The 27978-nt window shown below is 42.2% G+C and overlaps 1 protein-coding gene across 4 annotated transcripts in view; it reads right to left on the reverse strand.

Moving 5' to 3' along the window:
- The window catches only part of ARID1B (AT-rich interaction domain 1B), a 329339-nt gene extending 306895 nt beyond the window's left edge, over window positions 1-22444 (reverse strand). For 2 of the 4 annotated variants that reach the window (XM_071549257.1, XM_071549256.1), the window contains exon 1: window positions 20285-22444. In XM_071549257.1, coding sequence (XP_071405358.1) covers window positions 20285-22033 — 1749 coding nt within the window. In that variant the 5' untranslated portion in view covers window positions 22034-22444. The remainder of the gene's footprint in view (window positions 1-20284) is intronic. The other 2 variants (XM_071549259.1, XM_071549258.1) reach the window with 1 other exon arrangement.
- Between the last annotated feature and the right edge of the window lie 5534 nt (window positions 22445-27978).

The raw sequence follows: 27978 nt of genomic DNA on the forward strand, positions 1-27978 counted from the left end.
AAAACTTCTAGGCCATGCTTTGAGATTACAGTATTGCCAAAAAAACCCAAATGACAGCTCTACAAAAGCTGAATTATACTTACTACTGGTGTTTGTAATTGACCTCACTAGAATGCAATTCCAGAATGAATCAGGGTGCAAGTAACACCAGAAAACAGCGGACACTCTAGAAAACACTCTTCTCCTCCTACCCCCTTGCTCCTACTCTCATCCCTGACTACTGTCAAATATTATCTTCCACTCCTCTCTGCACTACAGCCCTGACACTGTAGTGGCTTTATGCAATTTTCTTCACTTTTTGTAGGTGTCCGAGTTCATGAAGAATAAAATCAGGAAAGGGGGGAGACACAGACAGAGGGACATCAAAACAAATGCCATTTACAAAATCTATAGGTTATAGGAATAAAGAGACACAAAAGGATAACAGAATGGAAAACTCCATCAGGCAAACAAAAGCAGCTGGTTGTTTTCCACAGCCGTAACATGAAATTGCAATTAAGGGAGGTTCAGAAAGTTCTGCCCACACTGAGAAATGGTTGCCAGAGTTTTAAGAGTTCTGCCACACCAGGAAGACAAGTTTAGAAAAAGGAAAAAACCAGTCACCCTACTCACAAGGGATAGCAGAGTGGGACACTAAGAAGACGAGTAAAGCACTGATTTTCTGTATTTGTTGGTTTCTAGGCTCATAGCAGGGAGCTTACTCATTAATCTAGTATTTTTTCTTCTCAAGCCTAACATATTTTAAAAAAAAGGTAAAAATTGGTCTTAAATAAAAATAAAAAGACAGGGGAAAGCCCCTAGCTAGAGCCAATATATACAAAATTCCTAAAGGATATATTTAGGATCAGGATAACTGGAGAGCAAACCTAGCTCTACAACAGAAGCCCTGTCACTTCTTCAACTGCCAAGAAATTTCTTCTCTTGTAACGTATTTTCTACATTAAAAACATTTCCTGTAGAAGCTGAAAAAACTTGGTTGTAAATAGTGCAAAATATTAATCATTACCTGAAAACCAACCAGTTCACCCTTTTTTAACCATCAATCCATAATAATCTCTGTATCATGTTGGTTGAACACCACAAAAATTCCAGTGTCCCAGTTAGAGACATATCAGCAGTGTCAGCTCAGTCCAAGTGTCAACTAGAAACAAAAAAAAGAACCTGGGGCTACACACCCATTTTGTGGAACTGGAGCAACAGAATTTTGATTAAAATCAATCACCAGAACAAACCACAGTTATGAGTGAAAATTTTCATTATTGATTAAAAGAAACAGTAAACTTAAGGTCAAAGTCCTTGTATTACCTGAGAGAACAATGTGACTGGAAAGCATGAATTCATACACATGCCTACATTCACACCCGCTCTTCTGTATAATGCAACTGATTCCCAAGTATCATTTTACAATTCTGATTAGGTCTCACAAAAATCGTGCTTATTAAATTGCTTTCTTTAGGCATGCATAGCTGCTAATTTGTTTCCAACTAAATCATGTATCATCTGAAAAAGATTACATTGCAACAGCAAAACAACACTCCTGGGATTATGCTTCATCTGGATTTTAGAATTAAAAGGACAAATACTAAAGGAGTTGTAAATTTCCCCTTAGAGGTGGTAGTGGTGGTGCAAGAACACCCTGCAAGTAACTCTACAACTACTCTGCACTTACCATGTAGCAGCTCTACTGAAACAAAAACAGCAAGTGAGAGTATTAAGGACATCTTTCAATTTTAATTTCTACAATAAAAAATTCAATATATATATATTTATACAAACATATTTTGTAAGCAACATAATTTTTTCCCATAATTTAAAAGCTATGTTGATTTTATGATATCAGGTCAAATACCCACAGGTTTTAAACAAATGTAAAATTTTGCAGAGATTTGGGAATGACTTCCAATGACCTCTACAGAAAAGACCTCAAGAAACCTATTTTGATGTTAATACAGAGTTCACTGTGGCTTATTCAGGGATAAAAAAAAAATCAGACCTGGGTTTAAACCAGGTCAAATTCCAGTTTAATCCTAGTGCCTTCACCTACTTCTCACTCAAAACTGGCAGTAGACTCTGAGTTTTCATTGCTCTTTTCCAAATCACTTACAAACAGGACAAATTCTTCCACAAACACTGGCAGACTCTGAAACTGCCAGAGCATCTCAGCACAAACACATGCATAGAACACATAACAAGTGCAGATGTAGAGAAGTAGAATTAATTATAGGTACCAACACCTCTGCAACAGATTGTGTAGGATGCTCAGAATTAAATGCATGGTTTTAGTAGAATTACTATCCAGAACTTTCAGTTTCTTTACAAAGAAGTTTCTTTACATGTGTTTTCAATATATGACCACAATTTTCTATTAATATCACACCATTTAAAATTAAATTAAAAATCAACATGAGACATATCTGGTCTGAGAAATATAAAAGCAGGAATGCTAACCCACTTTTGCAGTAATTTTCATCCAAAACCCATAATTTAACAGGAAACCTGATTATACTATATTCATAGAAGTGCCTCCTCTCTCCCACAGAAGAAACAATTATATTTTCAAATTCTCTCTGCATGAAAACCCTTGGCTTTCTTTCCACTTCTATGTCCACCTCTTATTTCCAAGTCCCTAGGAGAGTGAGTCCACATCAGCCATCATGCAAAAACACCATCACAGCTTTCCAAATGCACTTCAAAGAAACTTCCTTATTTACTAGACAGGATTGTCAGGATTAACGAGCCCCCTTTGGGCACAACCCAAAATAGAGTATCCCCAAACTTCCTAAAATTACCAAATCTAGAAGAGAAAAATGATTAACAATCAGATTAAACGGGAAGAAAAGAGAGGGAAATCACTGCCACCTCCATTAACACTAAAGCAGTACAGGTACTGGGAATGTTTTCTGTAAGTCTGAGTAAGCTATTTCTGGGGGCAACAGTCACTTGAGTATATTTACATCTAAACCTTCTCCCTTCTCCAAGGCGGCATCTTACATCAGCACCTTCCTGAAGACAGGTCATTCTGTCAAAATCACTTGGCCTAGTCAGAGGAGGTCACTTAGCAGCCAAGACAGATGTTTCTCAGCTGATATAACAAAAAGGCAAAATGGAGCAAACAAGCCCAAAGACTCATTTTAGCCACAGGGTATCTGCAAATCCAATTTTAGGTATTGTTCAATTTAGAAAGATGTTATTCGTCTGACACTCATTTGCAAACTTCAGTTTAGGATTAGAAAGCTCCAGACACCATGTGCAAAATTCTGAAACGTACATCCCTTTATTGTTCAAAGAACACAGATCTTTACTTAAAGCCACACTATTCACCCCATATCTAACCTGGCAATTCAGATAAACTCTGCTCTTCTGCTGAGTACTATTTCTTGAACACATTCTTCCCCTTCTCACTTCTACACTCCTACCCACAGGTTTTTTGCTCAGCTCTTTCACACAAAAAGAAACTGAATAAAAAAAGAAAAACTGAAACTGATTACACACTCAAAATAATGTCAAGTATGAAAAGGAAATGCTACACATTTTTAAACTAAATTGCTCAGTGTCAAAGAAGATGAGACACTGGTTACACACAGAAAAACAATCATTTCAGGAAGAAAAACACCTGAACAACAGACCACTAAATAAAAATAAAAATGGGCATTACACTCAAAAATCCAAAAACATAATTCAGTTTTTTGACAGAACCCATTAAGTTTCCACAACCCAGAAGTAACTCAGAAACTTGAAATAATCATGAATGAATCTACATATTCTCTCACACCAGTTCCATGTCAGGTTCAGCTTGCACAAAGCTTTGGGGAGATAAGGGGAAAGAGTACGTATAAATAATTCCTTTTTGCTCAGTCTGTTACTACTACAGAACAGATGCAACATCTGCCATGAATGTCTGATCTGTCTTATCCTGTCTCAGAACAGAGGGATAGATTAAATGACCTCTTGCTGTCCCTTCCAGGCCTGTTCTTCTATGATTTGGAGGTTATCACCTCTATTTTATTCTAAGGCTTCTCCCATTTCTGAAAAATTTGAAGTCATAATCCTCAATTTCTAGCACAATGAGACAACATGGACATCAGAACACTACAAACATACCAGATACATTTCTAAAAGAAAATTAAGAGGACAAAAAGGGGTATGTTTTTCAAACCAGTCATTTCATGAGGAGTAAAAAAGATACTTAAGAAAAACTGTTTCTAAGGAATTTATGTGGATATTTGCAGAAACTGCTAAAATACAGAATCACAGAATACCCTGAATTGGAAGGGACTCAGAAAGACCACTGAGCCCAACTCAAGTAAATGGCCCATATGGGGATCAAACCCACAACCCTGGTGTTGTTGGCACCATGCTCTGACCAATGGAGCTAAATACTGTAACGAATGTTTACATATTCCCGATTTTGGGGAGGTTTGAATGTCAGGATGAGATGTACAGTGTTCTAAGGAGCAAAGGAGATATGAGCAGAAAAGAACCAGAGGAGAAACTGCAAAGCACTGTTCACATAAATACCTCTATCTTGGTACTCCCCTTTGAACCAGACAAGAGAGAGATCACCCTGACCAAACACACCTTCTACACATCATCACCCTTCCCCTGCATCACATACCAGAAAGGTACCTGCACCTTGCCCTCCCTCCCTCTGCATCCAATTTGAGTTGCTCCTTGCAGAACTTGTGCCTAGTAAACCTATTACGGTTCCAACTGTCGTGTGTGGAAGATCAATAAACTTCAGCAATTCTCCAAACAATTAACATCGTTGGAAAGCAGTTTTTTCTACTTCATCAAGGAAGCTTCTCTCTGTGATCCACAGAGATACATGCAATTAGAGCCATAGCACAACAAAACTCGAGGAATAATGAGAAACAGGAGACCAAAAGTGTCCAACACAGAACTCATTAGACAGTCACAGACTATTCCACCTGTTGAGCTGTACATGGTGTGCTGGTAAAATCACAGAGGGGGAAAAAAATACAGATATATCCAAGCAGCTATGAACATGAATTTTGATCCCTTTTTATATCCTATTGTTATCTACAACCCAGGAAGCTGTTAATTGGCCTAAGTAATTGGTTTAAATACCCAAGTCCCATTATAAAAATATATTATAAAAATGCTTAGACACTTATCACAACCAAGAAATTCTTAACTAAAGTTCAAAGCTGAAAAGGCATGAGGGACTTGTCTACACTGAAAGAAAAAATGCATAATTATACCAATATAACTGGCTCAGTGTGGAAACTTTCTCCAGTATAAGAGCATCCTTTCCCACTTAAGCTTACATGGTTTAGAAGCAGAAGATAAACCATGAAAACTCTTATTCTGGTACAAGAGTGTCTCCATAGGGAGTTATATTGGTGTAATTATAGCGTATAATTATAGCACATAGTTGTACCATGTAGACAATCACTAGATGCCCAGTCCACATATATTTTCCAGCAAAACAAATGGCTATCAAATTCCAACAGAGGCGCATAAAATACTTAGCTTTTATTTTTGTTTGATGAAGCTTCTTCATTTTAAAGTGATGAATTACTTCAATTAATCTTCCTTGAAAATGCTTTTCTCTTTGCTATCCTATATGGTAACAGATAATTCTTCTGGTAGAAGCATCATAAACCAACACTTTGAGAATGGCTGCACTCTCTCCCACACTGATTTAGGCTCTCATCATATAAAGCAAGTGGTGAGAAATCAGGTACAAGGAAGGAAAAAGGCGCTGCTTACACATTTGACTGTTAGACTCGCACCTTTTATATAGTACATCCCCAGCCACTTTAAGCAGTCAAGTGCTTCAATAATTTAGTCTCTATCCTTCTGACAATTTCATTCTCACCTCATTTACTAGAGAAGTTAAAACATTTCAGTCAACCTTGAGAAGGCCAGGCTTCCTCCTCCTCCCCTTGTACACACTGGGGGGGAAAAAGTACATCTGAAAATCATGCCACTAGTTGAACTTCAAACTGTAAGAGAGAACTGAAAAATATACACAACCTTTAAAACTACAAAAGAGTCCTCAGAATCTTTTGAAAACAAGTAACATTTCAGAGGATAGCTAGCTCAGAAACCCAAGCTTCAGCCAAATAAATTATCACTGTTTATGTGAAAGATCCCTTAAAAAGGGTGCAAACAAAAATAGTTGCACCAGCCTCCAGAAAGTGGAAAGCACTGACATCCTGTCACAGAGATGCCAGCGAAATTATTCATCAAAATAATACTTCAGTTTGGGAATTTAAACACTTTACTAAGAAAGGTTAAGTGAGTCTAGAGATAATTAAGGATTATGGTACCCATTTTTCAGGATGTGCAGGTAAATCCCTTTCACAAAATGTGTTTTTACTTCTTTAACTATTGGAGAAAATGACACTGTCAGTGAGAGCTCTTTGCAGGATAGACATCCCTGTGTTTTCTTTTGCCCTGAACAATTTAAATCCTCAGCGTAACACTGGGTTTCATCACCTTGGTTTTAGGATACACCTATAGCAGTCCGAACACACCTTGTTTGTTTCCACAGACACCATGTCTGTGAGTGGCAGAGATCCCTCTACCAGGCCATCCCTCTTCCTGCCTTCCTTCCCATGGCCAGCACAGCTCCTCAGCCCCGCCAAAGAGCTCAGTGCTGCCCTGTGTGATGCCCCACAGACAGACCCACCCCCTGAAGCGACCAGTGGGGCATCAGAGAGCACCAGTCCTCGGTGAGGGGGATCACCACAGCAAGGAAGCTCCTTTCCAGAGGTGCCCACTTCCCACAGCTGAGGTGCCAGTAAAGGGTGAAGAGTTCTCAATGGACTGTGAAGCAGCATCTACACAACAAAACTGCTGCCCTACTTCCAAATCAAAAGCTTGCATCTCTGCACAGAGGAAATTGCGTACCTAAGCATGAAGGTCAACTGATCTGGAAATTCATCCTGGCATTTTCAAATTTGCCAGTATGCCTCATGTCTGCAAATACGCTTGAAAAAAACAAACAACACAGAGAGTTCTTACATGCAAGAATTTAACGCACCAAAAGAAAAGCAGCAGCAGGGAAACCTCTGAATAGGTACTGTAAAAAGGACAACAAAATAGAAATGTATCAAGTTTAACAGGAAATAGGCATAAAAACCAATTAGTTCTAACGGGTCAGCAAGACAAGGAGAGGAAGCAAAGTTAGTCCAGAACTCCTCCAACACAAGTCTAGAGCCATTTGCCTGTATGATTTGAAAACACTATGAATAGCGGAAGGAATTTCACCTGCCCTTTGACATCAACACTTGAACTTATCAGCTTAGATTTTCTTTAGACCGAAGGGAAAAACATGTAACTTTATGAGTATGATTCATTCGACCTATGCTACACATCTACTTTAGGATGAGATGATTCACATCAAGAACTGACTTGTTTCTTTACACCAGAGAGACACAAAAAAATCAGGCATAAATGCCTACAGTACATATGGTTAGATGAGTTCCACCCTTGAGATCTCAAAGACACTCAAGGCTTATTTGGCCACTGCTATCAATGTATTCTGTATAATTATCACCTTGGAAAAAAATTACTCTCTGCCTCAGCTTCTTTCCTTTTATGAGAAGGACAACAACGATTCCCTGTTCCAGAGAAAAGTTGAGAAATTGACTGCCATTATTTACAGAGTAATTTTACACTCAAGATGCAGTCTGGTGAGGAGTTTAAGCTGATACCAGCCTGTACCACCACCAAAAGGGGCTGACCTGCTCTGACACCCACCCCTCTGCTTAACTCGCCAGATTCTCCCTTGCCTTACCTCTGCACTGCAAGTCAGATCAGCTCAATGATCTGGCTGAGAGCTAAACATTCACAGGTCTTGTTTGGCAGGATTAGTTTTCAGTCAAATCCGCATCAGCTTTCGACTCATCACACAAGGGAAGTAGCAGGACACGACTGGTCTTTTCAGCAGAAGTGAAGTCTTAGATTTAGACAACCATCAGACTCACACATTGGTGTAGGATCTTTTATCAAACAAAACTAGATAAAAGAGTGTCCAAGGAGTGAAACAAAATGCTACTGAAAAATGCAGAAGTAAATAAATTAGGCTTTCAAGTTTTCTTCATCTCTCTCCAGAGAAATTCTGGCTTGGTATCTACACAAAGAGCACATGTCCGTTTGGTTCATACACACTTTCCTATGCATTTGTGTGTTACAACCCTCCTCCTGCTAATCTGCTCTTTGTTTCAGCCCATGATCCTCACAAGCCAAGAAGAATAAAAAGCTGTCTTTCTGAGGAATACCCACTTGGACCTTCTGATCAATGTATACAGACTGAACTCGATTAAGAAAATATTCACTGTTTATTCCCAAGCATTAAAATAACAAAACAAAAACATGCTACTGAATGCTCAGTATCAGAAGTTTGGAAAAAAAATAAAAATTGAAAACAAAAAATACCCCTCATGTTCATTGTCTCTGCTCTACAACAGGGTAAATAAACAGGCTTTTGGAGAGGAAAACTACATTTCTACCTATTTCTGGCATCCTGGCTGTGACAACTTGCTTAAGTAAGACAGATAACCATATGGGAGACCAAGAATTTCAAGAAAGTAAAAATGTCATCTGAAATCACAATTATTTGAACCTTATATTACAATGCCATGACTAGCTGCAGCCTTTAAGAAAAAGCACCTATTTTCTTCCTCCATCTCTTCAACGAAGATATCAACCGCAAGAAAAGAAAAAAACAAACAATGTTAAAAAGGAGGAATAAAGAGAAGAAACAAAGAGGGTATATCAGAGACTGGCTGTTTTTTGTTGCAAATAAAAATCTAGGTCTTCTTAGAGGCAAAGCAACAGAATTTGGAGACTATCATGCAGGAAGAAATTGGCCTTAGTTCTTCTTTGAATTACTAAGGTATTTTCTTAGAACAATGGAACCTTAACTCACTTTTTACACAGACTTCATTCACCATCTTAACAAGATACATCCCCTCAAATAAAATATGGCATGGTGGAATAACAACCAACCATCACTGGCAGCTCTCTACACCCCAGCCTTCTGAGGGGAATAAAAGGAAATCTACAAAATGAAATACCAAGTACTATAAACTGCACCTAGCACAGCACATCACTACTTAATATAGACAAGTACACGCAAGGTGTTCCCATTCCTCAGGTCCTGTATCTTCTACACTTTTGACATGTACAGCAACATCACACTTGAATTTTCATGCTGACATTTTTTCAAATATCTTTTGGGGAAATATATATATATATTTTAAACACACCTGCCATGCCAGGTAAGCAGTAAAGACACAATGCACGTCAACATTTGCATTCCAGCTCAGATTTGTTTCCTTTGTTTGTTTCCCTCTTTTCTCTTAAGTCTGCTATTACTTAGAAGATCAGCAACAGAGAAACCTGAAACAAAAATACTGGCACCATCACTCATTGATAACTACTCATACAAGTTTCACTATTACATTGCCTTTTTTTTAATGCAACTTGACTCTGGTCACTGGAGAGCCTACACAGGAAGCTGGTTAGTGAAGGCACTTGCCCTGCTGCCACTCTTCCCCCAACAACTTTTGCCCACTTGAAGGACAGAGGAGCAAATACCAGTCAGAGGGACGGATGGATACCAGGGTCACTCAAAAGTTATTTTATCTGTGGATCACACTAATTAATCTCACACAACTGTTAAAATGTCAGAAAACAATAAGGATGGCTTTTCGAACACTCCAATGATTTGAAAATGGAGAAAGACAGGAAATTCAGGATAATATTTCAAGGAAGAAAAGTATCACAAGACAAAGGAGCAAAAAAGATGACGACATTTGAATAAAACAAACTACTATAAATTTGGGAAGGAAAGAAATTAAACAGACGCAAATAATCCACAAATACATCTCTCACTCCCTGAAAGAGAAAATACAGAGGAATAGCCTTTAGCAGCCATATAATGCAACAGAGCTGGCACATGATAGTGATAAGTACATCCAAAAAAAGTAGAAGGCTGCACCCACCATTCTGCCAACCACACTCAAGCAAAGTAACAGCTCACTCAGGCCCTCCACAACTTTCCTCATAATAAGAAATTGTGTTGTTATTGTCACTATTATTATTAAAATGAGTTGAAGAACTGAAAGGAGGAATGTGGGTGCTATGCAAAGTCTTGCTGGGACAAACAATCCCTCTTCACTGCTTATTTGAAGAGCTGCATTTAGCAAGTTTCTTGTGAACAACCAAATCCCTAAATGCTACCCCAATATATGAGACAACCAGGCCGTGTACCTAAATCCAAAATTTTTCAAGGGTCTCAATTCATTCAGAAAATATTGTGACTGTTACCAGCATTTACACATAAAGGTCTCGACAGATTCGGCTCTGGTAGCCCTCAGAGCCCTGGCTAATTCTTTGAAAAATCTTTAAATGTTGGCAACTACACCAACACCTTGAGCACTTCAAGAATACTATTCTAGAATGCGAGACACTTTGCTTTGGATGCTACCCAGTCAGCCCCTCCTCTTTAAAGGAAGAGCTCAATTAAGTTGGGAACTTTTCTTCTGAATGATTTTAAATGGGTTTTTTTAGTTGTGGTTGCGTTTCAGTTAGTGTAATTGCTATTTATATCAAAACATTAAAAGGTCTGGTTATGGGGTTTATTAGAAAAGCAAAATGCGTTTTTAATACTTAAAAAAACCCACAACAAAATACTCTGCAGCCCTATTTGCCCCTGTATTTGCATACCACATGTTCAACAACAAAAAGAGCGCTCTACAAAAAGTTTAAAAATCTCAGAAATGTCACTGAATTAGTAGCCCCTACAGTTTGTTAGTAGGAAAATGAGCTCTGTGCCAGGCTGGGGAGGGGGACCTATCCTAAGGGATGTGTAACAGCATGTCAGGATTTAAAAGAAAAATATATATATATATTATAAACCAAAATGGAACATACAAGACATACAAATACAGTATCTCTCTAGCAACAAAAATACAATTTTAAATGTAAAATAAGTGTCACTTTAAATGCTAGAAGTGCTTCACACAGTGTTGTTGCTTAGATGTGAAGGTAGAGAAAACCCTCTTCCAAAGGCAGCAAAGGGACGCACGGTAATGGTTCGAGACAAACACATTCCCCGGCGAGGTCCCCGGCGAGGGCCGGGGCATCCCGGCGGCCGGAGGCGCTCCCTGGCCCGCTGCCCGAGCGGCCAGGGGTTTGAAAAGCAATAGATCCCTTCTGGCAGAGGAAAAGGGGAAAATACTTGGGTCATGTGACGCCACACCAGCGAACTCGTTCGCTCCGTGAGTGCGACTTGTTCAGACGCTGCCACCGGCTCCCCTCCCTCCCTCCCTGCCGTCCCCGGGGACACCTCCGTGCCCGCCAGGGAATGGGAATGCCTCCGTCGGGCACAGCTGTGGCACAAACACAGCAGGCACCCACCTATTCCCGGCCCCTTCCACCACCCCTGAACACCGCGCACCAAGGTACCTGCTTCACACAAGTCGACCTTTCTGTTTACAGGAAGGAAGGACTTTCAAATGCAAGTAAAACTGACAAGTAAAAATATTTTTCGACTGCGGGTACACAGCTGAAAGAGCCTCAAATGTATCTACCTCTATTTTTCCAGAAATATTCCTTTAAATAGCCTCTATGACCATCCATAAACACCTTAAAACAGCAACAGCTCTAAAAAGAACATGCCTCACTTTTCTTGACTTGGGAATTTCAAACAACTAAGAAATACTGAATTAAAAAAAGGCACAAAAGCACAATTATTTTCCATAAATCATGCCTGAAAGTAAGACATCAATACTACCATTTCATATAAACAGAAAATCCAAAATATTCACAACATAAATTGCTACACAAAAAAAAAATACAGAACTCCATACATTCCACCCAAATCAAAGGCTGCAAATAAACCAACATATTCCTTTGATGCTGTCAAAACAAACCTCCTTATCTTTATTTTTAACTTTAAAAGAATAAAATTTAAGAACTACAAATCCTGTCCTTGTGCTTTCAAAAGAAATTTTCAGAGCTGATGTTTCAGTCTCTTGCTTACAAACAAGTTAAGTCTGACAAGCTAACCAAATAACATGATCAATGTTGGAAACACCTACTTTCAGATCCCATCCGAACAAACAGACTAAGGTACAGTGCAGAATGGATACCTCCACGTATAACAAACATTTAGGCTGCCTCTCTATTCTGCATTACACTGTAATTAAAACTGCACAGCGAACTCAAATAATTAAATAAGGCAAATATTTTCCTTATTTTAACTGAGGTATCCATCAGTGAAACCAGCTACCTTTGGATCATGCAGCCAGCAGACAGATACTAAGAATTCCCACACCAATCCTCTACTAATGCCATTTTCCTGAAGTCACATAATTTACTTAGCATTCACTGCTTGTGTAAAGAAGGCACTATTTCACTTCAGTCAATCTGAGAATTAAGCCATGTCCACACTGGCAATGGCACACATGACTACGATTATGTTTTAAAACAGAATCTCCCCTTTTGAGATTTTTTGAACTGATTTCCTTTCTTTACACAAACACGTAACAACCACGCTCAAGCTTCAGGTCCTCCGGTGAAAGCCAGCTCTACCAGAGACTGCTACAGCAAGACAGCACTCTCCATGCCACTAACACAGATCTCTTTGCACTTTTAAAACATGATCAAAACATGTTGTGGAACTATCACCTTCTGAAAAACTCCGCAAGATACTTGTATCTTAACAGTCATACCTTTAAGCCCCTCAGGAGAGGCAACTTCTAAAGGCTGTTACTCTGCCAGTGCAGATACACCACCACCCCAACGGTAAGCTAAAGGCAAAAGGGTTTGCCACAACAGCCATTAGCGAAGGATGCAATTAATTCCCTGAACCTAACTATGTAGCTACAACAACAGAACTTTACAATGAACCTCGCCACATGGTCTTTAAAGGGCAAATAAATTGATTCAGGAACTTGGCAAGAATCACACTCAAGAGAAACACCTGCTACCAAAATTTAGTTTTCGAGTAGTAGATCCCTAAAATAAATACCAAACAAAGAAAAAATCCTGAGAGTAAAAATTTAAAGTAGACACTTACAAGACCCTATCAGTAACATAACATCATTCCCTAAAAAAAAAAAAAAACCAACAAACCAACCAAACAAACGAAAAAAACCAGGAGGGAGGGAGTTTATACATCACAAGTTTTTCCGATTTTCATGATTATTTTTGTTTTAGTAACAAACAAAAATTCCACATACATCCAATTTCTTAATTTAAAAAAAAGGAAAAAAAAAAGATGAGCAGAAAATTCCTTCCTCATCTCCAGTGGTCAGAGATTGATGAGGGTGGCAGGGGAGATCAGTGACACAGCCCTACAGATGAAGTGTCAGAGGGCCTATCACTCAGATGGATGTCTTCATAAACAACTACCAGATCACAAACCTAAATTCAGTACCTTTTCAAATCTGAGAAAGCTACAACGTGCAGGGAAGACAGGGCACAGCAGTGAATTCTTAAAGGCAGAGCACCATTTGGCAACTGTGGATGTTCAGGTACACAAGATTAACTAACAGTTCTTGAAATTGGAGAAAGGAAACTAAGAAATAGCTTACATACTTCTACACATGTCTAGTCTTTCTGATGAAGTTACTGAACTCATCATGACTCAAATGCAAAAAGTATTAATTCAGAAGATCACACATTGATAGGTCTGTACTGAAAGCAATTCCTTACCCATACTGCATAACCATACTCTGGTTGAGATTCACAAACTGAATTGGTCACCATCCATTCAGAAATTCAGCAGTCTCATGACTTGGATTTGTTACCTTATAGGGGAACTAATGTTTCCACTATACATACAGACGCACCATATATCAACACCCTTTTAAACTGTACCTGCCAAAAACTTTTACACAGATTTCACACTGATTTTAACAAACCAAGAGTTTTAATAAATGACATATTTTTATAAAAGCATCAGGAAAATGATCCTAAGTTCCACAATTTCCAAAGAACTACAGGTAGGTACCTTCAGATGAAGTAAGCATCATATATTGTGAATACCAAGTTTGCTAAAAAGGTACTTCATATTTGCAGGAAGAACAATTCCCATATGAAAAGCAATCTTTAAACCAGACACGACAATTGTGATTTCTGCATCAAATTGGTTCACTTCAGAACTGAAGATAATGTATCTGCCAGATAAAACAACCGGATTAGTGGTAAGGAAGTCTGTGCATGCACACCCCCCGCCGCGCACACACACACCCCCCAGTACATACTGGTGCTCTGTGCTAATACTCATCAGAAGGCAAATTCTCCAACACCAGCAAAGCCCTGGGCACTTGTTCAACTAAATTTTCCTCATAGTTTAATTTTTATGAGAAATCTACTGCCTTTATATAGATGACATCGTGTACGTAATGATGAAATAGTGCAAGAAATACTGAAATTTTAGATTATGGTGCCTTTAGTTTAAAGTGACTGTACTGACACAGCAGACAAATCCCTCATTTCACTCAGTTATTTGTCTTCTCACTCACATGTAAAGCTTCGGTTCTTCCACAACAGAATGTGTTCACAGTATGACTGGATTTATTCAAAAGCTAGAATTTATGGCACCAAGCCCCTTGTTATTCCCACAAGACCTCTGTCTTTAGTTGTGCTAAGGTGTGTGCCTGTGTGAAGCAAAATGAATGTTAAGTGCCTCAGTTTCCTGACCCTGTACAACAGGAAGAATCATTTCTCACTCCAGTCCAAGGCACACTAGAAAAATAGTGTATAGATGAAATGTACTTGGAATATTGCTACTGAGAAAATAAAGGTAGTTAAAAGCAATCCTGTACAAATTAACCATCTACTGTCTCTACTATTCACAGGTTTACATAGGTATTCCTCTGTGCAGTAGAACACCACCTTGGGTGAGTTTGGCTTTTTTGGAGCTGCCGTGTTCCTGGTGGATCATTGGATGCCACGCTCTCAGAAACGGAATTACAACAACGGAAATCCTCCAGCCCACCTGTAACACAAACACTGCAACACTCTGCCAGCACATCAGCATTTGTGTGTGAAACTGAGCATGAATAGGTAGAACTGGGTACCAGAAACAGTAAGAGGGCAACATTATGTGGTGAATGGCAAAACATCTCTCAGAAGTATAGAAATCTTGCAGAATTACTTAAAAATAATTCTAAATTTATTAACAGGAAAGGCTTTCTTAAAATACATTTTACTCTAATATGATTGGCTCCACAAGATTTTCATGTATTACATTTATTTGCTTCTCTCAACACCAAGCAATACAAAAACAACATCACTTAGCAGCACTTTTCTATTACTAGTTTTCAAAACAAATTTGAAAACCACTATGGTATACTTCTAATTTAAGTTTAATTAAAGTCCTCATTCAATCGTAGCAAAACATATATTTAACACTATGTAAATAGCCCCAAAATTGAAAGGAAAAAAGGAGGGTTTTTTTCCCAAGTACCTTAATAATCACAATTCTAAAATATATTCCAGCAAGTTAGCCTACCACAAACACATGGTACTGAAATTCTGCAGCCTTGAGCATGCATGCACTGCGAGTGAGGCAACGGTACTTTACATATCCACAGAGAATCTTCAAAGTCTCCTGATAAATGGCACATTTTGAAAAAGTACTGAAATGTAACTAGAGCATAGGTACAGTCTTAAGGACAAAAGGATAAATAAACTACTGCCATTCTCATGTTAACAATGAGAATGTAAAAATACCTATAATAAAACATTTGAGGCATTAAAGTAAGAAAGACGAAGACGTAGCAGTAGCTACTCCAACTTGGTTTTATTACACAAATTTCACCTAGTTTTAACTAAGATACTATTTGAGAATGAACCAGCATCATCTAACAGACTATGGTCAGTAATTTCAAAACTATTACTTTATGTATGTAACTAGAAAATTTGGTAATGGATTAAATGCCTTAATTTTCATCCCCACAGATTCGATCAGAATGTCAAAAAGACAGTAATCGACTGCTTAGTTGCACAACCCTTACATGATGGAGCAGTAATAGAGCAGACGGGTTTGCATCTCTCTTTCTTTATTGTATCTCATACACAGGGTCCTGCTGTTCAACATGTAGGCATAAGTGCTACTAAAGAAACCAATAACTGAACACCAAACCACAAAGTGTCAAATATATGGTCGTAATATATATATAGATGCTACTAACTGTGAATATTGCTATTTGCTACTTCTAAATAGAAGCTATGTGAATACTAAACTGTTTATTTGAAAATGCACAGGGAAAAAATTATTTTATTCTCCCATTGACACATCAAGGATCTATTCAACACACTAACAGCTGTTTAATGGCCTTCAGGCACAGGACATGATTCTGCAGCCCTGGCTTGGCCAGAACTCCCAAAATGGACAATCTATTTGGCATAAAAAGAGCTGCAGAATCAGGCATATTCAGAGTTTCTCCACTGCAAAACAAATGATACACAAACTCACAGCAGCTCAACAGATTTTTTTTTCCTTAAAACTTGCTATATAAACTATGCTATACAGGTACTCCTAAAAAGACCCAGGTTCTCTCCTTCTGTGTAAGTGTATGTACCTCTTACATACATGCACAAAGGGGAGAGATGTATATAAAGCACACACAGAGAGGCCACCTAATGCATTAAGCTACTGCAGTGCAAATCAGAAGCGAAGAATAAAAGGAGCCTCAGGACTCTAAATATCTATACACTACCAAAGATTAATCAATAATCAAAAGACCTGAACGACAAGGTACTGTACTAGCATCACACAACTTCCCCACCATCAAATCAATCTATCTGTGTGAGCAATATTCACCTGCTTTAAAAATGTGCGTTACTTCAGAGAAAAGAGGCCTCTTTTGCAAGCTTACATCGTGTCTCGCAATTGGGTAAGGTAATTAAATGAAATGGAAGCAAAATTTCCTTAAATAATTTAATAGGCTGGATAAACACAGAAGTCAGTTCAGAGTGGGATACCACAGCTCTGCACATTACAAAAATTACCAATGCTGAGGCAAGAATTTCCTGAACAAGCATCTCAGATGTTGTAGCCTCCTGTCAGTCCTTTTTCTCTATTCACAGCACAATAGTTCCTTATAGGCATAGAGGCCAATCAACATCTGCTTTGCAAAGACACATGACAAGTGAGCATATTCTAACGTGTGTATACACATACGCAGTACACACAGAGATGATTACTAAAAAAATAATAATAAAGAGAAGCCTCCTGTTCAAATGCTGGGCTGAATATTCCAATTTTCTCTTTCAAAAAGCAAACAATTTCTCTACTTAATGATACAACATACATGGCAATTGACATGTGGGAATTAAAATTAAATAACACTGTACAAAACCAACTGTGTTTTGCAAGTTAATGGTAAGCATTTTTATTTGACACAATCCATTTTATACATTTAAAAATATTAAAACCCAAGAAATTTTCTTATCTCAACCACTTACTGGTTAGATGAAAAAATCGTAATATAAAGAACACTCATGTCTTGCCTTCATAGTAATTATTTTGAAAAACAATAATAGCCATTTCAAAAATAATCAAAGAAATTGTGGTCTTGTGAGACTATTCTTTCTAAGCTGCATGCCAATCCTTACAGTAAAAAACATATTTAAAAAAAAAAAAGAAAAGACAAAAGAAATCTGTAAGAGAGGATGTAAACCCATAAATATAAGGAAGTGTTTCTAGGGGTCATACTGAGGACATAATGAATTTACTCTCACTTGTGCAATAAAAATAAAATACTTTAACCAATTTCTGCCATGAAGGAACAGCACTCTGAATGAGCATGTACTATGTCTGACAACGGTTCTCCTAGTTTTTAAAGCCATAAATCCTGAACTACCTGTGTTTAAAAGGAGACAATGCAAATATTTTCAAAGTAATATGAAAGATTATGCACACGAGGACTCGTTACCTTTTGGCTTTCAGTGACCCTTTTACCACTGCAAATCAAAAAAGGTAAAATTAACACTCACAAAAAAAATCTTATTTTCCTGGAAGAAAGAGAAAGAAAATGGAATAAAAACCAAAAAGACAGGAGTGGTCTGTTGGAAATAGACAAACACACACCCAGTCAGTTCATCCAGGGTTTCTGTTATTATATTTTGAGGATTAATACACCATTTGCAACATTAAGCAGTGATTTTTCCAGGTTCTGTTCATTACTTTATGGAAAGATACAGCCGTTGGAGGACCGGAGGACCCCAAAAGCATACACCTGCATTTGTTCCTGTCAGAGTTTGCTGTTAAAAGTTATTAAAAGATTTAACAGTTCTTAATAGAAAGATCTTGTTGAAGGGAAAAGAAACCCATAAAATTCTAATGCACTACTTCATTTAACACAATTCACTTTCCTACTGAGAATTCAAGCCCATCTCACACTTGTGTAGAAAAATAATGAGATCAACAACTCCTGATGCTTCTTGAAGTATTCTAACTATAATTCAAACGCATGTTTTCCCCCGAATATCTGGATTCTTTGCAGACTGAAACAAATGCAATCTCTGGCAGAGCAGAGTGGATCCTTCTTCCCTTCTTTGTACAATACACGGCGTTTTCCCACCTACAGCAGCTTACACGCAAACACTGTATTTTTAAGAGGCATGCACAGGCATCGAGGTAACAGAAACACAATGAAATTAGTATTTGGATATTTTTAATAAAAATCTAATCCCTTCCATAATATCCGTAAAAGCTGCAACATTACAAAATGCTTGGGGTTTTTTGTTTGGTGGTTTTTTTCAAGAAAGCACGAGAATCATCCGAAAAACCGAATCCTCGTCCAAATGCACTGTTATTACAAGATTATTTCCCCCATCGCCTCCAATTATTGCGGAATTAAAAATCTAGAATAAATAAGAAGATAGATAAATAGATAAATGAGCTGGTGCCCCGGAGAGCCAGGCGGTGCGAGCAGGCTGGCGGGCGGTGCGGCGGGGCAGGTGGCGGTGCGGTGGTGCCGGTGCCCCCTGCCCTGCCCGGCCGGTGCCGCGGTGTTTGCGGCGGGGGCTCCTGTGCCTGCGCCGCTCCAGCGCCTCTATTTACATCAGCGGCGCGAGGTGCCCAATGGCGCGCGCGGAGCCAATCAGATGGCAGATTAGATGTCAACTCGGAGGCAGCTGTCGGGAGACGGTTGCAGCCAGTTTACCTCCACAATTCAAATTCCCAACCTGGCGGGCGGAGGAGAGACCCGCACGCCGCTCCAAGGGTCGCGCCCGGCAGGCAGCCGGCATTTCCCCCCGCACCGCGCCGCACCGCCCCGGAAAGGCGCTGCGCCGCACCCGCCGCCCCGCGACCATCGCGCCTGCCTATCGATCGGATCCATCGATCCATCGCCGGATTTACCGGGGCTGGGGCACAGGGGTGCGGGGGGAGGGAGGGAGGGAGGGGGCGGCGGCCCGCCCCGGTGCCCGCGCCCCTTCGCTGACGCCAAGGACTTTTCCTTCTTTTTTTTTTCTTTTTTTCTCCCCTCTTTTTTATTTCCGCGTGTTTGCGGAGGAGTGCGGCGCAGCTCCGCGCCCCGGGGCGCCGCTGCCGGCGGGAGAGCGCCCGGCGGGGCCCGGGCCGGGCCGCCCCGCGCGGAACGGGCGCACACGCGCGCGCACAGACACACGCGCGCGCGCGCGCGCTCTCCCCGCAGGGAACGGAGCTCGGCCGCGTTACGTGGGATCTCACTGCGGTAACTCCAATCAGGGACAAACTAATTCGCTAAAGAGCGCGCAACGGCGCAACTCGTTCTGCTCGGGGAAAAAAAAACACCACCAAAAATGCCGGGTTAAACAGAGAAGAAAAAAAAAAGGATAAAAAAATTAAAAGAAAAAAAAAGGCCCCGTGAAAGATAATGGACGTTATCCCCCGGGAGCCCCCCGGGTCCGGCACTCCGGTTACAAAATCCAACCCCCCGCCCCCGTCCGTCCCGAGCTGCTTGTCCTCCAGGCCCTGCGTCCCTTCGACGGCGTTTCAAAGTGGTGAGGGAAGAGATTAATTGGGTCTGAGAACAACCCAGTTTCGGCAGCGAGAGCCGCGCTCCGGCGCCTCCAGCCCCAGCGGGGCCGCGCATTGTGCGCCGCTCGCCCTTGCTACGGAGGCAGCGAGGGGCAGAACTGGCCCAGAGAAGAAGGGGGGGAAATAAAAGAGAAAAAAATAAAAGAGAAAAAGAGAAGGGATGGGGGACGGGGTGGGAGGGTGCTGGTGCAAAAAAGTGAATTATAAAGAAACTAAGAGCGACACGGAGACACGAGCCGTCATTACCCGAGCGCGGGGAGTTACCTGGGTCCTGCTTATGGCCTGCCCGGTGTTCCCGGGGCTCATCGCCGGGTGGTTCCTTTGTTGTGCCGCTGCCCAGGCCGGGTTTGCCGCTCCGTACTGGGCGCCCATGTCCTTGCCCATGCCCATGCCCGCCGCTGCCTGCTGGCTTCCCGGGGCGGCCGCCGCCGCCTGGGGCTGGGGCTGCGGTGGGGCGCTGGGGCTGCTGTAGTCGGGGTAGCTGCTGCCGTAGCTCCGCATCATGGGGCTGGGGGACGTGAGCAGCTGGTTCAAGGTAGGGGTGGCCCCGGACGGGTGCTGGTTCTGCCCGGAGAACCGCGCGAAGCCGCCGGCCGCCGCCGCCGCGCCGGCACCAGCCTTGCCGAGGCCGGCCCCGCCGCCGGGGCCCATCATCATGCCGCCGCCGGGCTGCCGCGGGGAGCTCAGCACCCCGTAGCCCGCCGCCGAGCCCCCGTAGCCGCCGCCTGCCCCGGCGGCCGCCGCCGCCACGGCTCCCGCGCTGCCGCCGCCCGCGCCGCCGCCGCCGGGGCCGCGGCCGTAGCCTGGGTAGTGGTTGTACTGGCTGTTGGGGTACCCTTCGTGGGAGTTCTGCAGGGGGTCCATGCTGTTGGGGGCCGCCGTGGGGTGCATTATCCCCATCCCGGGGCTTTGTTGTCCGCCATGTTGATCAAAGCAAGGCCCGGCGCGGCTCGCCGTAGCGCTGCTGGCAGGGGCAGGGGCAGGGTTGCCATAATAGCTATTGAACTCCGAGACACCCACCGCGGAGGGGCCGCCGCCGCCTCCCCCGCTCCCGCCGCCGCCGCCGAGGCCGCCGCCGCCGCTCCCAGCGCTCGGGGGCGGCTGCTGAGGCTGCTGCTGTCCGCCCAGGGGTCCCAAGCCGGGGTGGTCGTAGCGGCCGCCGATGGGCTCGCCCATCTTGCCGGGCATCTCCTCCTCGTCGGCGCTTTTATTCAGCATTTGCTGCGGCTGCTGGGGGGGCTCGGCCTGAGCGCCCAAAACAGTGTCTTTTCCTCCATGTTGCTGCTGCTCCATGTCTGCACTGGGCTGAGCAGCGCCGCCACCGCCACCGCCGTTGTTGTTGCTGCCGCTGCCGCCGCCGAGGCTGCTGTTGTTATTCTGCACGGGATGGTGCTGAGGCGGCGGCTGCTGCGGCGGCGGCGGCGGCGGCGGGAATTGATTTAGCTGCTGCTGTAGTGCATGGTGGTGGTGGTGCGGGTGGTGGGCATGGTGGTGGTGGGCATGGTGATGCGGGTGGTGGGCATGGTGGTGGTGGGGCGGCGCGGCGGGGTGATCGCCTCCGACGCTCTTCAGCTTGTGGTTGGGGAGCAGCCCCGTCTCCATAGCCGAGCCCGGGTTGGAGGAGGAGGAGGAGGAGGAGGAAGAAGACGAAGAAGATGAAGATAACGCCGAGGAGCTTCCACCTTCCTTCAGAGCCGGCTCCGAGGAGGAGCCGCCGCCGCCGCCGCTGGCGTTGTTGTTGTTGTTGTTACCGGCGGCAGCGGCGGGAGCCGCGTTATTGGCCATGTTCGGCGGCTCGCTGCAGTGGTGGTGGTGATGGTGATCTAAATTATTCACGTTGCTGCTGCCGCCGGCGGGACTCCCCTCGCCGACCCCCAGCGCGGGGCCCGGCCCGGGAGCCGCGGCCGCCCCCGGGCCCCGCTCCGCGCCCAGGCCGCCCGGCAGGCTCGGCGCTTTGCCCTTGCTGTTGTTCGCACCCGCCGGAGCCGCTGCCACTTGCGCGGCCATGATCATCGCAACATTGCGAGTCCGGAGAAACTGGTGCTGATAAAAACAACTATTAAAAATATATTAAAGAAAAAAGGAAAAAATCGACCCCCACGCTCAAAAAAGGGGGGCGAGCAGAGGGGTGGGAGGAGGGAGAGGAGAGGGGCAGAAGGAGAAGCGGCCGGGGCAGGGACTTAACTGAGGCCAGAGTATCCCCTGCGGGCCGCTCCGCACGCACCGAGTTACAGCGATTTCCCTCCCCGAGTCCGTGGTTGAGGTTAGAAATGGTAAGAACGCCTTACGGTCCGTGCCCGTTCCCGCTGTGTGATTTCATGTTGAAAGTTTTTTTGTTCAGGTTTAAATGAAACTTTTTTTTTCTCCTCCTTTCCTCCCTAACCCGGATATGGGTAAACACACGTCTGCCGGAGCCGCGCTGGCCCAGCATGGCATGAGCGAGCGAGGGAGCCAGCGCCGGCAGCCATCGCCCCCTCCGCCCCGATCGCTCCCGCGCACCCGCAAAACGCGGACTGGACTCCGCGCTGGACTCGCTCGGGCTCCCGCTCCCCTCCCCGCTCTGCCGGCAGCGCGGCGGGACGGGCGGGCGCGGCCCCCGCGGGTCCCCCCGCTCCCGGCGGGGTCCCGCACGTGTGCGCGCCGGGGGTCGCGGAGTCCGGCCCCGCGCGGGGGCTGCGAGGGGGCAGGCGGGCCCCGAGGGGCGCCCCGGGCCGCCCGACAGCGCCGCTGGGGCGGGGGTCAGCGGCCCCGGCCACGGTGCTGCGGGGCCCAGGGTGCCGCCGGCGGGGCGGCGCTGGCCCGGTGGGCGGGAGGGCGGCGAAGGAGCCGCCATGGAGCGGCGCCCCCGCGTCCGGCTGTGACCCAGCAGATGGAGCGGTGCAAGTTTCGGGGCCGCACGCTGCCTGCCCCCACCCCCGAGTGCCGGGCTCCACAGCCGCCGCGTATTCCCAGGGCAGGGACACGTTTGCTCCTGTCACGGAGAAATAAGACTTGTTTGGGGATTCTTTCTTCCCCCCACCCCCTGCCACCTGCCCCTGAAGATTTATACCTTGTGTGCAAACGGTTATAAAATTTAAACTAAAATTCTGCAGCGGTAGCATCTTTGCAGTTGTCCACATTGTTCAGATGTCTCCAAATTCTAACGGTCATTTGCACTGATGATGCTTTTATATATAGGGCCGTTTTCAATATGTTCTGTGTACTTATTTGCAGATCAACAGGAGCTGATCAAGGAGTGACAGGCATTTTCGGTCTCATAATTGTTTCCCCAAACAATATGATTTCCAGTACACACAAGACACTCATGAAAACGTAGTAACACAAAAACTAAAATATGTAATCTGAGTAACTCTTGCTCCAAATGGAAAGCTGCTACTGACCTACATTTTTGAACCAGAATGGTTTGAAGTATTTTTTATAACTATTTTAATACAAATGATACCCTTGTATAACAAAGGTAATAGTCACACATTACGGTCAACTAATCAAAGCATTTGGGAGATCAAATACTTGGCTATGAACATAGCAAACTGGGATATTAGCAAACCTTTTCAATACAGCAAAGGTCTAAACCACGCTGTTTTAAAATTAATATATTTATGCGCTCTGTTAAAGGTAAGCACATTTTCAAATTTCAAAATGGATAAATAGGAGATTCAGTCATAATGGTAGGGAAAAACACAGCGTATCAAGATGCTGTCATGAGTAGTAGGCTTTTTTGAATCCACTGTGAAAACATTAAAGTGCAGAAGCTTCATGCTATAATGTTGAGTTACATGCAAAGATTACTGATAAATGTATGAACAGTGTGATTCCAGTGGCTATTAATTTTAGTTCTATCTGAAAAGTCAGATATATTCTGATTTCCTTTATGGAGTTAGTTTTGCAGTCTCAGTGCTTGTCAATTACATCTTGCTAATACTTCTGTTACAATTGTATTTTCCCCTTTTTTTCTTTTTGGTACTCTTTTCAAGTGCAAAAATGTTATATGGCTTGTAGAAAAACATAGAGCGGGGAAAAAATGGTGAGTAATTCTAGTGGGGGGAATCAGGTGCATACCCAAGGGTCATTACAGGCTTTAACAACAACAAATTGCAATTCTATGCAAACTGCTAGAAAGGGGTATATCATCTTTGTAGGAGAGAGAATAACAGAACTGTAAGATGAATTCATGCCAAATCATTCATCAGCTTTTGCCAAGAGAATACTACATCTTTGTTAGTGAGCCTTTTTGACATTTTCTCCTGGATTTTCTTCTTTTCTATATTCAAATGCACGCTAATTATACACATTAAACCACCTAAGTTGATTTTTTGAAGTCTTTCATATGCAAATAAAAATATAGATGTCTCCTTGTGTGTATTTATTTACATGTGTACTCTAAAATAAAATATAAAATCAATTACACATTTATACTTTGAGACATTTGTATTCGAGCGAAAATACATATATTGAAGATCTGCTAAGATATACTGATAGTGCCTGGGCTGCAGATTGCAATACTTCCTGACATGCTCTGCAACTCTTTCTGATCGGGAAAATAACCTGCAAAAGTTTAACGCAGATTTACTTTGAAATGTTTTCCCCAGGAAAGGGAAAAAAAGGATGAGGCTTTAAACTGAAGAGTTCATACCACTAACTCTTTTTCCTTTCATTTGTTTCAGCAACTCGGCTACAAGATTGGAACTAAGAGGCTATAAAATTGAGGCCCTCAGCACAATGAAATCAGTCTGCTATAAAAGGCAACACATGCCAGTTTTTCCTCCCCAATGGCAGATGCCACACCCTAAAGCAGACAGAAGGCACTGCAGTCTGTGCAAGGGAAGCACAACACAAAGCAACAACGATGGTTCAATTTTCTAGATCGCAAATAATGTTGAAATTCCTTTTGCCATCTTTGCTCAGATGATGAGTGATAGTGTTTGTTAAATTCAAATGCTCCTTTCCAAAAGCTCTCATTGTATGCATGAATTATGAATTTATTATAATATAATGTAAAAAAGCGCTAATTGCCATGCATATTATCTGCTGCAAAGTGATTGCATTGATATTTGATATCGCAAGTGCACAGTTTCAACTTTAGTTCCATTTTCAGCGTTCCTTCAATTTAATTACTTTCTATAAACCAATGTTGTTCAAGTGTGGTTTCTTTCTCTGGATTTTTTTCTGATAAATTATAAACTCTGGTTCTCTGGGATCCCTTTTCAAGATAAATAACATAATGTTGTAAACTTACTGTTGGTATTTTGTTTATTCCATTGGCTACAACATCCATACAGACCCCTTAGGCCACCCATCTGCAGCTCAACCCCATGGAAGTTAGGTGCCTTTCCCAGCAGTACAGCGGCCATCCTTCCATTTGATCAGAGCAGTGCCTTCCAGATCATACAGAGAGAAACACTGAAGAGAGGGACGTAAAACAAATCAATATTGTAATAGGTCCAAGGTGTTATGCTGGAGTGACTGGGAGAAATATTTAATTTCTTGGGGGGCAAGGTAAAAATCCAGTCAGAAGTTCAAGAGCCTGTTGGATTTGACCTGGGTACCCACAGGAGTCTGAAAAATCCCTGTGTACCAAAAAAAAAAAGCTTTTCATTGGGTTCTTGTTGTGCTTTTTGTTTAAATCCACTGCGCAGTTTGATGAAACAGTTGTCAAATTCACTGTAATTCTCAATTTCCTTCTCTTAGATTTGCATTAGATTTAATGAGGAAAAAAGAGAGAAGTGTGTGAGTTTTTATTAAATTACAATTTCTTTTACTAGTTAAACATCCAATCGAAATCATTCTGAAGTCAGTGCAAATCTTTTAATTTATTTCAATAAGGCATAAATCAGATCACAGAAAAGTAAGCAGCCAGCTCAGGACTGCTTTAGCTTGGTATTTGGAGCTACAGTAATGGGATTTTGCTTTAAAAGTTCCCTTATGTGGTAAACATATAAATATAACACCATGGTGTTTTCTTTATTACATAATATTTACATTTCAATCACAAATGTAGTATGTAAACTATTACCATAGATGTCCAGGTGATAAGCCAGAATTTCTTAGGGTGTATAGCTTGTAGGTAAGTGTAATGATTTTATTTTAGCTGGTCATAATGAACTTTGAAAAAAAAGTGGTTTATGCCAACAGATCATGGCCTAAAACATGTTGAGAGTGACACATTCTACCATTTAATTAAAATCCATTCTTTAGCAGCCACTAATCCTAGGCAATTTAATCAATTTCTTCTGGCAATGTGTAAACAAAAGGACTTCAAAACATCACCATCTCCATCCTGAGAACGTTATACATTATTTTATTATGGAAATGCAACATGCTGGATTTAGACCACTTGAATAGAATGTTTAAATACCTCAATTTTACAAATGTGAATCGTCCATTGGGGTCAATAAGATCACTTGCTTCCTTAAAGTTAAGTCCTGATTAAATGCTTCTGTGGACTGAGGTCTCCAGGAAAAAACAGCTCTTGAGTCTGTACTTTGGTGAGATAGTGGCCCAACCAATTTTCTAAATCAAAACAAAATCTTCCACTTGGCAGTAATAGGAGGGGTTGTTGAATTCAGGGTTTACCCACCAGTGAAATCTGAGACTTTAAACTGAATTACACTAGTATTTCTGCATGCTATGTAATTGTCTGAGAACATAACTGCATTTTGGAGAAATTTAGAAAAAGACCGGCCTTCCTTTGAATTCATAATTTATGGTCAAGTTTATCTATAAATTAGAAAACTTAAATGAGAATCTGTATAACAATAATCATAAAGTTCTCTGCCAAGTTTCTTTCTGATTCTCTCCTGCCTTTTACAAATATTTTCTTTTCCGATATGCAAGAGACACATGGGAAATGAAAGAAGTATTTGCCGTCAGCTGCATATTGGTCGGAGGTCCTTCCTATTGTCAGTTGTAGCGTGCAGGGTTGACTGATACATTGAAGAAACAGTCAAACTAACAGTACACAGCTTTCACAACCATAAAATAAATGAGATTGGTATCTCAGCTGTAAACATGCTGGATGTTCTGAGAAAAACAAAAAGCCTTAGTTTTCTTTCCTAAACTTTTTCCACTCTGTAGTCATATATTTAATATATCACAGTATTTATCAATTGCTGTTTCTAGAACAGAATACTGTGGCCTCCATTTCTTAACCAAGTAAAGTAATTTGTCTGTAGGATATTTTTATGTACAGTCAGAAATGCATGGATTTTAGTAGGAGATAGCACAGTATTTTTCCTTTGCAAACTGAATTTCTTTTCTATTACTATAGTGTATATGCAATTCTGAATTTTTGCCAGGGTGAGAAAATTATGATTTTGCCTGATGCACTATTTTTCTGACCCATTTCTGTAGTATTTTACCACTTAGTCTTGAATACAGAAGTTCTGAGTCTTTTAGCTGAAGCTCCACCTTTCTGCTTTGCTGTAATAGTCTGTAATTCCCTCACCTTATCTTCATTCCCCACCCTTTTACACGTGCATGCACATCTGCCTGTGTGAACCCCCAAATTCCTGCAACCCAGCTTTCAGCTGCCTTAGCGTCCTGAACTATAGTGATGCTGTATCAATCATAAATATCACTCATACTGTAGTCCTGCCTTCCAAGATCCAACAAAGTCCACCACAGTGAGAATTTCTTCAGCCTCTCTGCACATGGGATGCAAAGTGAATAGTCTCAGGAATAAGGAGGAGCTGCAAAGGCTGAAAGAATGAGGGAGGAGAGAGGTGGGAGAGGTCAGTTGAAATTATCCTGAGCCTTCTTTATTCCCACCTGGTACATCCTGTGATTTCTCAAAGGGGCAACTTCCTAGTTTGAGAGCTGTTGCTTTGATACATTTACCCTTCAAAGCACCCCTGTAAACTGAGAAGTCCAGTTACTCCCACTTCACCATCAAGGAAATGAGGCACAAGGGAGGAATGCCATGACTGCATGAACATCTCTTTCAGCTGCAGCACCAGCTC

Source organism: Pithys albifrons, chromosome 2, assembly GCF_047495875.1.
Source record: "Pithys albifrons albifrons isolate INPA30051 chromosome 2, PitAlb_v1, whole genome shotgun sequence".
In the NCBI taxonomy this organism is placed as follows: domain Eukaryota; kingdom Metazoa; phylum Chordata; class Aves; order Passeriformes; family Thamnophilidae; genus Pithys; species Pithys albifrons.